Genomic DNA, 15,153 nt, shown 5'->3' with positions numbered 1-15,153 from the left:
TTGAGATTGGTAGATGGCATTAGGGAAAGGAAGGCTCTGAGTCCAGTGTAAGCTTTGCAACGGGGAAGTTCTAAATTCATTCCCCAGGTCAGAAACACGCTGTTAGGGCTATGTGGTCTTCTGCCTTTTGGGAATTGCTTTTTCATAATTAAAATCAGATTTCTTGCTGGGAAGCCCTTGACTTTGTGTGCAACAGATTGAACTAAACCGCTTCTTGTCACTGAGTTAATGTGTTAAGAAATCCCATATAAAGTATCTGGTGTGCAACTGGTGCTGGCTAGCCTGCTCTTACTCCGTGCTTGTCTAAATTGGCACCTGGGAGAAGCAGGGGTGTGTCAAAACCCTCTGCCCCCAAGGGACTAGGGCTCTTGGGAAACAACGCACCGTTTTCTCCATTCTAAGTACCTGCAAGGGTAGGTCCGTGCCACAGCGTCAAAGGTGAATGGCTGGCTCAAAGACAGACGCTTGATTTTGCCAGAAGTTTTTTGGTACTGATGGCATTTCGGCTGGGTTCCCGGGTATAAGAGGAGAAACCCCAACTGCCCAGTGCCCCAAACAGCAGTATGGCTGCAGGAGGCAGCATAATGAGCAAAGTACAAGGTGAAAGCGAGCCGGAAGACATTAAGTGTTGCTGCCTAGATGCACTCATGCAAGCATCACATATGCTACAGCTCAGCAAGTAAGTCTGGCCATCGGATTAAGACAGACTCCTGCCAGACAGACTCACCCATGGCATAGCAAGATCCATGACACAATCTGTCAAACCAAAATATTCCAGTTAGATTTGGTGAGATACAGGGTTTTTTTTTTTTTTAAAAAAATGAGACAACTCATAAGGCGAATAATTTTGGATCTCTCATTTGGTGAAGAGCTTGGATTTGATTCTCAGGGTAATGCCAGCTGCTGACCTGAGATATCATACCATAGCCAGATTTAGCAACATCCCATGGCACAGAACAAACTGGTTGTACTTTGTATCACAACTGAAGTTGTTTAAAAAAGTTGAGAAAATAGATTGAGCTGACACAGTAAGAACCAGGTGTATCAAAATACAATTTATTCTTAAAATGGCTAGTTAACACGTAACAGCAAGGGTTACACAGGGAAAAAGTGCAATTAATAGAAGAGGCTTATTTCACCTTTGTCTCGCTACATTGCAAGTAGCTTCACTCAGGATATTATATGTCTTAGCATGGGCAAAAATGTGATTTATATTTTGATGTTAACACCATTTCTGTACAGCTAAAAGGTGTGCCAGTATTCAAACCTGCTGAGTATGTATTGGACAATTTCTCACACAATTCTTGCATGAAACACAGATCACCTTTACAGTTTGACAGCTCAGAAAGCTAAATTATAAGCATACAGATACAAAATATATATTAGTTTACTGAAGTCTAAAAAAAAACTTCAAAAAATGAGGTACAATAAAACAGCAGTTTTCTATTTATGTGCAAGCCTATATTCAGTCTAGAAAAAACTAGCAGCACCCCTGCTCTTTTAAAGAAATCAGCATTCGGAAAGTGCAGCTAATTCACTATCTTCAATATGAAGGACCTTGCCTATGTTACCCACTTGTGAAAAGTCATTGCTAACTTTCCAGTAGGGAGCAGGATACTCAACCATCAGATGCTGTAAGATTAGATCAGGTGATGAGTCAAATCATCTAATGCTGCTACAGACTAGGAAGTTTACAAATCACTTTTTGTCACCTAACCCTGTTTTTGGCATGGAGGGTGGCTTTTAATGTTTTTTTTTTTAAAAGGCACGTTGGCACGTTTTCCTTTTAACACTAGAAGGTAACCATCTGCCTGCTAAGTGACTAGGATGATGAAGTCAAGGTTAGATTTGTTCTCAAATGCAAGACATTTATTAATCACAAAGCCAATGATGAGAGATGTCTTCCCAAAGCAGCAGTCACTTTCACCGCTCACTTTGCATTGTTTCCCGTAGTCTCCTTTTTATCCCAGAGAACTTTCTCTGGGATTTAGAAGACCAGCTTTGGAAAGAAGAAATTAGAACACTGTATGTCTCCATGTTATATACCACATCTTACCTCTTCCCCTTTTCCCCGCTCTTCCATTATCCACTCCAAGTTTCTTAACCTGTATTGAAGCCACAAATCCTAGCCATGCATTCCTACCTGCCTCTGCTACCAGCATGTAGAGGGTCACAGCAAGCCTCCGTCCTGACAGCATCACCTCATCTCTACTGCACTCCCACTAGGTGCAAAACGAACTGTGATGTTCTGCTCATGTAACGTCCCTGTGCATGCACACATACTCTCACACATGCAGTTACTACAGCTTGCAAAGGTACCATTGCCTTCTGTACTTCCTCACAAGAGTCTCTCACCTGCTGACTCAGGAGAGTCTACAGCAGAAAGCAAGCAGCGTATACTTAAGATACGGGCATGCTATTTCTATAGTAGGTGGCATATGCGTCGGTCTTATCTTGGTTTTCTTTCTTTCCAAGGATAAGTTTTGGCTAAGAACTTCATTAACATAATATGGTTTAACAAGTCCCACAGACTAGTGAATTTGGATTTGTTCAGACAGCTGACAAAACCTGCCAGGTGGTTTTGTCACATAGTATGTGAACCAGAAAGCTAACACTGTTCTGTTGCCAAACGGAAGAATGCTTCCTCCCTAGTATCGATCACCAATATGGTGATGAATTTTCAATCTGACCCAAGCTCTGCCACTGGGGAAAGAGACCACTGGACAGTCTCGGACTGCCTAGCTCATCAGGCTCTCTCTCTTGTCCTCTCCTTGGAGTCTGAAGATCTACACAGTCTTTCTTGGCAGATGGTATCTGAACACCATCAGGCTTCCACTCTGCGTGGACAATCTTGTAATTCTGACCCTCGTTATTGTCCCAGAAGGTATGTTCTCTACTTTGGTAAGAAATGCAAAACTCTATCTTCTCTTCAGAGGAAATGGCAGGAGGCAAGTCAATGGTAAATGAGAAGGTATCATTTTCAGAATCACTGTAAACATTGTTCATGTATACACACTCAATGTCCATGTAGGTCTTCCATGTATCAAAGGTAATTCGAAGCTGAACCTTTTTTTCGAAGCTCACATTTTTTACTTTCACAGTGCCCGACAGCACCTTCTCTTGCAGGGTGCAGTTCTCCAGGCAGACCAAGTTCTTCTGCAGGCGGTTCCTGAAGTCCAGGTAGTCAGCTGAGGGCTGAGGGAAACCCAGAATCAAGTTTTTCTCCTCATGTAGTTTTAAGCCAGATGTTATGTTTTCAAGGCCTAAGAGGTCAAACTGAAGATCCCACCCAGGCTGCTCCTGGAACTCGGAGAAGGTGTGTATGGCTGTCAGGGACAGCCCCTTTGAGTCCGCAAACACAACTCGCTTCTTGGCTCGGGCTGCCGAGTCGTTCCAGTCACTCTTCTGAGCTTCAGAGTCACGTTTCACATGAAGACACGGTCTGAGAGGTTTGAATCTGTTCACAAAGTTTTTTCTTTGACAGTCCTCAAGGGGGCTGAGAAAACTCTTCAGTGGTGGAGAATGGGCTAAGCAAATTCTCATGGCTACGTCCACAGGCATGATGGAGCTTGGCAAGGGTGTTGGGTCCAAGATCTGTATCATTCTGAAAGGAGCAGAAAGACGGGACATTATTATTTGTTACATCAGGTAAGAAGCTTCTTAAGAATGCATATTCGCTTCATCCACTGTCTTAATTATTCATGGCCTTGTCTTTGCATGGCTTTAAATAACAATGCCTAAATTAAAATTGACAGTTCAAGCTAAGGAACTAGGGTAAGACTGTTCAGTCACTTCTTGCTAATTCTGAACTCTTTCAATTCAAATGTAGTCTTGTTTGCTTTTTCTGAACCTCTGAAAAATAAGATTTTAGTGACAGCTAATTAAACACATTTCCTTGAAAATACAGAAAAGAACATTCTAGTAACCAGTAAAACAGATCCAGTTACAGTGGAAGTGCTCATCCGCTTTAGCTTCCCTTTTACAGACTCCGAGACAGGTCTTAAAATTTCAGGAAGCTGGATCAGCTGCTTCATCTCTGAGCAGAGACAGCACTGTATTAAGCAAGTCACCCATCCTATCACAGCATCAAGTGGGATGCTATATACCTGGATGCAGAACCATCACGCTGTGGCTCTGAACAGCCATAAGTGCATTTGTTAGGCACTCTGGTTTTGGTTAATTCAGGTGAATAAAAATGCTAAAGCACCTTTGGAAATATTTTCCATGAGCTATTAACTCAGGTCTAGGTAACAGACCTCTCTTGCACTGTTGATGTTTACTGCTGAGTGAATAGGAGGAAAAAAAGGGGGGGAAGGTGGGACACACTTTAGTTTTTACCTCACTGTGCTCCAAGAACTGTCTTAAAAACACCTTTTTATAATCCCCAAAGTCCATGCTGAAAGCCTACTGCAAGTATTCAGTAAGAATGCTACAGCTTTATTTGTAAAGATTTGTTCATAACCCTCCCTCTCGGATGGTGAAAATCACAATTACTCTGCAAGAACACAGCCCATTCAAAGCCAGTTAGCTTGAATATTTGCAAAAAGGGGCTTCAACTGCAGCACACCCCTTCTGAGAAGGATGCAGTCCTTGCTGGAGATGTGGAATTTTGTTGAGTCATGGGAAGCCAGAGCATTTGCTGTGTCACTTAAATAAATGGCTTTCTCCTTCCCAGGGTTCTCGCTGGTATTCTAGAGCCCTGCCAAAAAAAGCAGAATCTGTGTCGGCCACTTAATTCTTCTCCTTGCTTTTATTATTGCGGCAGTATTTGCCATAGTAAGTAGGACAAGGAGAGTACCAGCATCAAATTAACGAAGTTTTGCTTTGCTTTAACAGGAAAAGAACTCAGGCTTCAAAAATACTCTCTGCAACTTTTGCGACGAGCTCCTGGGGCAACCGCTCCTAAGGTGTTGCAGTATCAAAAAGTGGGGGATGGAACCCCAAAACAACAACCAGCCAACCAAAAAAACCCCAAAACCACAACCTGGAAAAGGCAGGCTGCTAGAACAGGCAAAAAGCCGGCAAAAGATGAGGTTCGGCAGTATTAACGGGCACTACGCAGGCATAAGGGCGCTTCTGCAGGACCTATAGAACCAGGGGAGGGGAGCAGCGCACGCTTTGGGGCTGTACCTATAGAACCCGAGGAGGGGAGGGGAGCAGTGCAAGCTTTGGGGCTGCACCTGTAGAACCGGGGGAGGGGAGCGAAGCAGCACCTATAGAACCGGAGGAGGGGAGGGGAGCAGCGCACGCTTTGGGGCTGTACCTATAGAACCGGAGGAGGGGAGGGGAGCGGAGCAGCGCACGCTTTGGGGCTGTACCTATAGAACCCGAGGAGGGGAGGGGAGCAGTGCAAGCCTTGGGGCTTTACCTGTAGAACCGGGGGAGGGGAGCGAAGCAGCACCTATAGAACCGGAGGAGGGGAGGGGAGCAGCGCACGCTTTGGGGCTGTACCTATAGAACCGGAGGAGGGGAGGGGAACGGAGCAGCGCACGCTTTGGGGCTGTACCTATAGAACCGGAGGAGGGGAGGGGAGCAGTGCAAGCTTTGGGGCTGCACCTGTAGAACCGGGGGAGGGGAGGGGAGCGGGGCAGTGCAAGCTTTGGGGCTGCACCTATAGAACCGGAGGAGGGGAGGGGAGCGGGGCAGTGCAAGCTTTGGGGCTGCACCTATAGAACCGGAGGAGGGGAGGGGAGCGGGGCAGTGCAAGCTTTGGGGCTGCACCTATAGAACCGGAGGAGGGGAGGGGAGGGGAGCAGTGCAAGCTTTGGGGCTGCACCTATAGAACCGGAGGAGGGGAGGGGAGCAGTGCAAGCTTTGGGGCTGCACCTATAGAACCGGAGGAGGGGAGGGGAGCAGTGCAAGCTTTGGGGCTGCACCTATAGAACCGGAGGAGGGGAGCGGAGCAGCGCAGTCTGCCCCGGGGCGGGGGCGGGGGCGGGGGCGGGCGGCGCTTACCTGCTGCAGTGCATGGGCCCGCGCCGCTCCGCGCCTCGCCCGCCCCGCTGCCGCCGCCGCCGCCGCCTTTATGGGGCCCTTCCCGCGGCCGGCGGCCAAGGGGCGGCCCCGGGCCCGGCCCGGCCCGGCGGGGCCGCGCTGCCGGCGGCGGGGGGGCGGCTGCCGCCGCTTCACGTGTCCCGGCTGCGGGGCGCCGGGTGCCGCCCCCCGCAGGCACACCCGCCCTTCCCCCGCCCTCGTTTTCCCCCTCCCCCTTCTCACACACCCCCTTCACACCCCATTTTTTCACCATTCCCCCCCCGCCCCGTGTGATCCAGAGTCTGTGAACTGTAATTTTCCGCGTTCATAGTTTTGTACCACTGGATGCGACCATGCACGAATGAGCAGCAGGAAGTCCTGCGCTCTACATGAAGCAAAGGGGGCTCACAGTGATGAACAGATGATATGGGATTTTTCTGGCTTGTGCAAATTATTTTTCTGTTCTTGGTTTGCAAGGAAAAAAAAAAAGCCATCTCCGCTGCTATGTGTGAGAGTTTATTAGGAGATAGTATGGGAGCATGGCAGGTGGTGACAAGGACACCTCCATTTTGGATTCAAGCTACACAGAAGCAGAGGGAAAAAGGTCATGAAAGGGCTGGAGAGGGAAGACTTCTGCTGACTGACGCGTGGCACGTGGATCGGTACGCTGTCTCGCTGACTGACGCGTGGCACGTGGATCGGTACGCTGTCTCTGTACGTCTAATGAGAGCGCTCACAGGACAGCAAGGCTTCAGTTTCCTAGGCTGGGCCCCTGGTGACAGAAGTTCCTGCCTTTCCCGCCAGTACGTGACACTAACTGTCCCACAGATGAAGCCTGAAGCACTGACAGGCGATGCAGACAAGGTTTTGGAAAGTGCTGCTCTGTTCTCTGGCACCAGTTGTTGAAGATGACCTTGCCTGGTCCTCCGCTTGGCCAGTCACACCCCACCGCTCGCATCCTCTTCCTCTCCTTTCCCCACTCCATCTTCCTTATCTCTTGGCGACTGCCAGCTCCCTCTGAAAGGTAGATGATATGTTCTCATCGTTCGCCTGAGGAAAGTGCTAGAAAACAGTACCTGTGCTCTGGAATCCTTGCTAGTTGACGGGGTTTATTTATCTTTAGGAAGAGCTGCAAGTACTTACTATACTGGAAGCAGGGCCCGACATCCCCCGCAGGCATAAGGAAGGACCGGGCACGTGGCTGGCACTTACCAAATCTCCTCTATTTCCCTGTTACGAAAAATGAGCGGATAACTGAAGAAGTTTTACGAGCCTGTGCTACTTTAATCTCTGTCCACGCAGCTTCCCCCACAGCACAGCTTAGCTGGGCTGCTGCACTATCGGGGACCACGTGCAGCAGCTGGGGCTGCTATATCACACTACCTATGTGCAGGCATTAAAGAAGACCTGGAAAATTATTTTATTCCATGCTTGAAGCCTGCACAAAAGGAATCACCTCAAGGCTTTGCTACACGTATTTCTGCTACTGTGTAGTGGCTCATTGCACTGTTTGCCGCTATAAAACATTTTGTACTCATGTTAAAATATCTGCTTTGCCCGACTTAGCATATCACCTCAAATAATCTTTCATGTTTTCTTAGCAAAAAACCAGTAGAGATACAGAGCCTCTCGTGGGCAGATCATTACCCAAGTTAGTAAATATGGACTGGATACAGCAACTTCGTGCCTACTTGGTAACCTGGCGCACGTTCACGGCCGCGGACTGGCGTCCCGGTTTCCGGTTACCAACACAAGCAGAGAGCGTTGTGCAGAGCCAGAGTAACTCTTTCCTCATCCGAGGAGATGTCTCTGCATCGAGGCAAACTGATGGGGTTATCTGAGGTAGCACAGCAGTTTGCATTGTCAACGATGGCTCCCTAACAGCGCTTTTTATAGAGGACTCAGGTTTCCAGTTATTTTGGTTCGGCGGCTCTCCTGTCATTGGCAGCTTAAAAATGTGGATCTGTCTGTCTGCCTTACCTTTCAAATAGGGCTGCTAAAATGGGAGCACCGGAGGAAAAAATCATTGTCTTACTGTGCATTCGACAGCGCTTTATGGCATATCAGCTTTCCTGACGTTTGTAGGTGCACATAGTAGCAATGGCAGAAATATATATGTGCATATATATATAGGAAGAGACAGGGTTGATTAGAAAATCAAGCCCCATCATAGGGGGTCATACCTCCAACTGCTGCTGTAACAAGTAAACCCAAATTGACCACCTAGACTAGTTCTGTGTCTTTTTCTGAAAACATTGCACTTTAAAAGTAAGAGGCTATTTGCAACAAGTTAGCTACAGTAAATATAGCTTTAGTATAGTCACCATAGTTTTGGTAAACATTAAATGTATCTTCTTTAAAATAGTTTGCAGCCTAGGTGATCTGGAGGCAACGTGAGGCACAGGCTCACTTTGGAAGGAGTTCACCGAGGCTGCTCTGTGACAAGGAGGCAATTGGGTTCACGCTGTTCTGTTCAAAGACAAATATATGGTATTAGCTCCACAGTGAATGTTTTTATATGCAGATGGTTGTCCAGGTCTCGCTGTTCTCCTGTCTGAACTAACCAAGGCTTTTCAATCAGCAGCTCTGAGAGCAGATCATGAGTGACTGTGCCTTTCTGTCAGCTATCGGGCAGCGATGGGTTGCTTTGGCCACTTGTTTGTTGGCTCTGGTCATTTTATGGTAGAGTAGAATGAAAGAGCTGCTTTTGTCAGTCTGTGTTCTGAAACTGAGTAATTAAACAAGGTTTTTGTGGTTTACTCTGACTTTATTACTTTTGGGTCACTGTGCTTCTCTGCTGTCCTCCCCCAGAGCTCCAGGAGGGAAGAAAGGAGATGTGTTGCAGTTGAGGATATAGAAAGAGTTGAATGGCCTTTGGCACTTAATTGAAGCCTTCTGAAGCAAAGATAAGCAAGCATTTCCTCAGGGCAAAGTTAAGTCACGACCACATTTATAGGACAAAAAGTCCAGGGAGAAAAAGAATATAAATCTCCATTTCATCTGCGTAGTAATGCATCCCTTAAAAAATTGTTGCTGTTTGCAGGGTGGGAGAGCAATGCTAGCTCAATGCAGCTACAGTATGTAATTTAACATTAACATAACAAGGGAAGTCGTTTATTTGATTTTGGGCTTGCAACTAAAATCGATTGCTAGGCCAAAGGCAAAATACTGGGGTTACCAGAAAATAGAAAAGACCCACCTTCTTTTGGCTGGCGCATATTTGGTTCCTGCAGCATCGCTCAACACCTGTGAATGAAGCAGAGCTTTAATGAAAGAATATCTGTGATAGTAGACAGATGTGACCCATTAGGTGAGGGGACAGTGCTGTCACACAAGATTTACAACAGCCTTTTTTTTTTTTTCTTGAACTGAGCCTTTCTGTTCAGTACTTGCTCTCTGCTACTAAGACTAATCTTTGTAAATGTATATTATCTATGAAGTTGGGCAGCAGGTTTCTATGAATGTGTCTGTGACGCAAATAGTAATTATTCAGGTACGTAGCAAGGCTAGAGAAGTCCAAACTGAGTTGAGCCTGTGAGCCTTTGAAAATTTAAAATCAGTGATTTATCCGATGAAATACAGTGAGCAGAAGTCTTATTTAGTCTTAACAGAAGGTTATTTTCTTTGCTAGCTTCTCAGAGCCCTTTGGTGACCTTTGAAAATTCCAAAACAGTTGCAAGTATATACTGAGGAAACTTGTCCTGGGAAACACTTATTTTAGGGATTTCTTCAGCGCTGGCACAGTCCATATGAAGCATACATAAGTTTTTGATCTTTTTAGAATTTTTATTACGCCATTTGTCATGGTTCCACCAGACCTAACATGCTCCAGCCTTTGGGATCCCCTTACCAAGAGGAAGGACATCGGTAACTTGTGACCACTTGTTAAGAGACAAATCATGGAAAGTCTGGAAAAAAAGTATTGCAGTGCCCACAAAACTCCTCTTTATCATGATGATACTGCTATGCTTTGGGAGACTCCGAGAGCTTTATTTGTTGGTATCATTCAGGTTGACCAGCTGGGTTAGCTCAGTTGGTTAGAACATGGCGCTAATAATGCCAAGTTCACAGGTTCAATCCCTGCTTACTGCAGGGGGGGTTGGGCTCAATGATCTCTCAAGGTCCCTTCCAACCCAAAGCATTCTATGATTCTATGAAACTGCTGCTAAACCATGTTTGTTTGGGATGTGCTGCTTTTGGAATAAGCTTTTAACTCTGAAAGAAAGAAGGTAAAAAAAAATACAATGAAACATTTCAAAAAGACAAAAGGACATAAAGTTGGAGATGGGAACAGTAAGTTTTCAGAAATGTTTAGCTTTTCCAGATATTTCATTGTTAGACAATGTTTGAAAACTCAGACTTTTGACAGGACAGTAAACCCGTTTCCTACCCAGTTGCAGCTTGCTTGTAGAAATCAGGCCTTTTCACAGATCTGCCTGGCAGAACATACCCATCCCCTAGAGAAAGGGGCAAGCGGCGTGCAGCCAGACTCACTGAGAAATTATGCTAAGATGGATGGGGTTTATACTCTCTTAGAGCAATTGTAAGGATAACCAGTCTCACCAGGATATGATGTAGGCCTAATTCTTTAAGCACTGGCAGCGGGTCTAGGTCTGGTTCTTTTTAAGTCAATAGCAAAAGTTCTTGCCAGTACTGGGTCTTGGAACTTTGTAAGGTTACATTCAAAGGCATTTAAATTTAAGGCATTTAAATTCCTAGAAACTGAAAGCTTTAGACTGAATTAGAAGATAGAAATTGATTTAAAATGTCTAATCTTATTAAGACAGATTAATGATAGATTAGTCAATGGTAGATGAGTCATCGCGGAAATGTATAGTGCAAGAGAAGTACATTGCTTTCTGAAACAACTGACATAGAAAAAGCAAGAAAATGTATCTCGGGCTGCTCAAATGTTTTGTGTAATGTGATCATATTAAATTCAGGATATTTCGAGCAAGATTCCCTTAAACAGCTTTTATGCAAAATGCAGCCTTTTAAAAGTATAATTGCTTTGGTTGTATGCCGTAAGCAACAGCTGAAATAAAGACAATGCCATGTTACTTATAAATTGCTGCTACTTAGAGTAAAAAGGGAAAGAAAAACTGAAAGAAGGAAGGACATGAATGTAGGTATTCATTCTTGGAATAATCTGAACTTCCAATAAAGGATTCACAAGAGTGCAGAAAACAAAACACATACATATATTTTATACATGAGTATAAATCTGGCTTATGAATACAGACCAGTTTTTGAGAATGCAAACACCCTCCTAGATGTTTGAAAGAAAAGCAGTATTTCAGTATTTTTTGAAACTACGTTTCTTTTCTCATTTTTTTGTTTCACCACACACCCAAGAAGGTTGGACCTTGAGATTCTGTGGCCAAATGTTTCATAAATATAAATCACATTGCTGTATATAGATAATCAGTGTTTATTCTCTATTCTTTTTCCTAGACCCAAGTGGAGGAATTACCTCTGCTGATCAGTAGTCTTCTCCAAAGAAAACAGTAGGTGAAATGCTGCTTTGTGCAACTGGGTTATGTTTAATCCTGTGTGACCAAGCAAATGTTGGTTGAGTAGACACTTCCATCAGCTACATGGGAAGTATTCTCGCTCTTTGCAATCTTTCAAGCAAAAATGTGACTTCTTTATCCACATGTGAACAGTTCATTACAGCCTTGCAGGAGCCACATGATTTTTCAATATGATTACCATTCCCATAAGACTTACGTTGAATGAAAAACCTTCGTCCTGAATGAGCATTGCTATATCTGACAGCAGCCCAGCTAACATCTGCAATATGTTCACCCAGCATGTTTAGAAGCCTTTGAAGGGTCTGAATAATGCTTCTTTTCTTGTTCTGCCACCCAAGAGACATGTTCCATTCCTCTATTTTAGGTTCTCTTACAAGGTTCTTTTTGTCTTGTGTATCACAAGGGAAGAACAGGGCTTGGAAATCAGTACAGTGAAATTCTGCGTCAAGTTTTTCTTGGGTTTGCTATGTGAGGGGAAAAAAGCTCCCCTATGGCATAGGCCTAATAGATGAATGAACCTTTTCTCTTTCAGATTTAGTCTAATTTCTAGTAACTTCAGCCGTAAAATTGGAGTTTCCTAGGATCTGACCTAGTTATCCATTTTGGATGCACAACATTATATATATATATATGTATCTATGTATATTTCCCCAGTTTCACACAGGTCAAATTTCATGCAGAGATTAATTTCATTTTTAGATTTGCTGGAAAGAATTAAGCTTTTAAATCCAAGTGCTGTAACAGCATCAGTCTTGTTTCATCCTGCAGTGGGAGGGGAAGTAGTTAGGGCCTCTGAGTGTAGAAAGATCTGTGGCCAAAATAACATATTTGCAATAAATTGGTTTCCTTGAGTTATTCTTGGATGCTGTTTCCCAGAACACAGAGAATTTACTATCAAAATGTGCTTGCTCCATACATGCAACAATGCTTATAGTAAGTTTTGCAATCTTCACAATGGATTTAATCAGTGAGAAAAATCTTCCATGCCTCTCTGGAGAATTACAGTCATAGAATAATGGAGGTTACAAAGGACCTTTTGAGGTCCTCTAATCCAGTGTCCTCCTCAAAACAGGACTAGCTTCAAAGTTGATCTGGCTGCTCAGGTTGCTTGTCCAGCTGAGCTTTTAATACCTCCAAGGACAGAGTCCACAGCTTCTCTCAGCAACCAGTGCCAGTGCTTAACTACTCTTGTAATTTTTTCCATTTATCTATTTCTAGTTTTTTTGCTGCAACACATGACCGCTGCTTCTTTTCCTTTTGCTGTACGTCTCGGCGGGGGGAAAGTCTGGCTCCATCTTGTCTCTACTCCCTCTTTCAGTAGTGGGAGGCTGCACTCCGACCTGCTGTTACTTAGCCTTTTCTTCTGCAAGTTAAGCAAACTCAGCTCCCTCAGCCTCACCTTGTGCAGCATGTTCCAGTCCCCTAACCATCTTCGTGACCCTCCACTGCTTTCACCCCAGTTAGTCCATGAGGCTTTCTTACTGAGGGACCCCAAACTGGACACAGTTCTCCAGGTGCAACCTCACAAGTGCCCCATGGAGGGGAATAATCACTTCCCTTGGCTGTTATTTCAGGCTTTTAAACAAGATCCACGGTGTTCTCTCATACACGGAACACAAGCAGAATTTCTTTGTTTGCTGTAGCAAAGCCTCTGCACAGGATGATACATAGAAATTTGTGCAATTTCTTCAGGGCTGTTTGGTTTGTTTGGGAAACAGCAGTTATCAGTGTTTTGGCATACAATAAGTTTCATTTTATTTGTAGGTTGGGGGATTCTCTTTTTATCACTCTGTTCCAAATCTGGCAGTTTTGGCAATCATTATCACGTATACGATTTCAGTCATCTATGGAAGGGATATTGCACTTCTGTAAACAGACTATTGCAATCTTTCCCTCAGGCCTTCCAGACTTTTGATTTAACATCTGACTCCATTTCCAAATGACACCTGTTCACACTTATCTGTAAAACTGAAAAAATGTTTTCCCCAAAATGCTGATACACAAACCATTTGCTTCGCTTGCTGTCATGGATAGGCCAACTTCAAACATCTTTGGAGGCTTTTGTTCCAACACTACATTTTAAGATCTTCCACATCTTTATTTCCACATGTGTTGTGGCTTCATCTTCCTATCTCTTCTTCTAATCCATTTTGGTTGTGTGACTTCTCATGCTGTCGATTTACATTTCACCTTCTCATCCCTTCTGGCTCCAAGTCTACTAAACTGGTTCACCACACTTCCACTTTATCTCTCTTAATCTTTTACCCAAGGCTTATTAACCTGTTAGCTTAGCAAAAGCCACTAAGGTTTTCATTACTACTTTACCTCATGTCGCTTACACATTCAGGCTGGCAACCTTTCAGTTTTTCTTTCTAAAGCCCATTAAAAGGGCATCTAACGCAAAAAAATCACAGCTGCTCTTTCACCATGCTGTTCCTGCACCACACCAACAAAAATTTGCTTCAAACCACTTAAGGTGGCTCAAATGCTAATCTAACCCCCACACATCCTTCCTGGCTAGTTCTTTTTAGCCACTTTGTGTTAACCAGGCAACTGGACGGACTTCGTTCATTGAGCAAAACACAGCTCATGCACTAACTTCATCTAACTTGAGATGTACTGCAAAAGCATAGATCTCACTTTGGTGACACTGACATACATATACTAGTCATAATGTACTATTTAAGGGCATGAGGAATTATTTGAGAACTTTTCTCTGAAGGAGAAAGCACTGAGTGTGTTGGAGAGGAAAAAGAAGTCTGTTTTTATTCCCAGACTAGTAAAAAAGGAAAAAGCTTCTCTTAACCAGTGGTAGTTAGAAGTTTTTCTTTGTTACAAAATTGGAATGTTTAGAGGAATAAACGTTCATCAGAGTGCTTCTTGGAAACATAACATTTTTTTTTTTTTTTAAAAAACCCAACCTTTCTCTTTGCCTTTAGTAAGGAGTTCTACCAGGGACCCCTTCCTAGAGAATGAGATGGGACACAAAATAACACATGGCATGGGCGGCATGGCATTCATGTCCTTCTCCTGGGCTAGGGAAAACCCATCCTAAAGTTCCTGATCCTTTTTCATATGCCTATGTATGCAAAGCTGCATAGCTCTAACAGGAGAGGCTGAGAGAGATGGATTCCAGTAAAGGCAGTTTGCAGCCTATTGATAGGGCAGGAGTGGGCTATCTCCTGAGCCAGCAAGTGCCTGGCCATATCAGCTGGCTGTTATGGGAGAGGAAGTTGTGATTCTGTCCTTTGGGAGCAAGGGAAGAAATGGAGAGAAGTAAAATACTTACAAAATAAAGCTTAATAAATCTGTTTCCATCCAACCCAGAATGCTAACTTTTTTAAACTCTCCATCTCCCAAGGGAAAGGAAAGTTGCTCTGTTTGTAGCTTTTTTCCTCAGGGTAGTCATAAAGACAGTGAGCATGAGAGAAAATAAATTCTAGCTCTGTACAAAAATGGCAGCATAGAAATGATGTATCCATTTTGTTACTGCCATCATGCATTACACATTTGGCTTCTCCAGATAATAGCCATATTCATAATTCATACGGTCTGTATTTGAATATCCCATGAAGAAGGTATTTAAGGAGAAACTTCTCTGCTAGTCATAACATAGCAATGTTGAAAGCGGGATAGGGTGTTGGTC

General features: G+C 44.2%; 1 protein-coding gene across 1 annotated transcript; it reads right to left on the bottom strand.

Moving 5' to 3' along the window:
• Positions 1–2,658: 2,658 nt before the first annotated feature.
• On the bottom strand, positions 2,659–5,969 carry PPP1R3C (protein phosphatase 1 regulatory subunit 3C). The gene is made up of 2 exons (XM_075717820.1): positions 5,956–5,969; positions 2,659–3,604 (listed from the first exon to the last, which is right to left on the bottom strand). Exons 1-2 carry the CDS (start codon positions 5,967–5,969, stop codon positions 2,659–2,661), a joined length of 960 nt encoding a protein of 319 aa, XP_075573935.1.
• Positions 5,970–15,153: the final 9,184 nt, after the last annotated feature.

The sequence above is a fragment of the Pelecanus crispus genome, chromosome 10 (assembly GCF_030463565.1).
Source record: "Pelecanus crispus isolate bPelCri1 chromosome 10, bPelCri1.pri, whole genome shotgun sequence".
NCBI classification, from domain to species: domain Eukaryota; kingdom Metazoa; phylum Chordata; class Aves; order Pelecaniformes; family Pelecanidae; genus Pelecanus; species Pelecanus crispus.
Note: the sequence above shows the minus strand (reverse complement) of the source record. Positions and strands in the feature narration are given on the sequence as shown.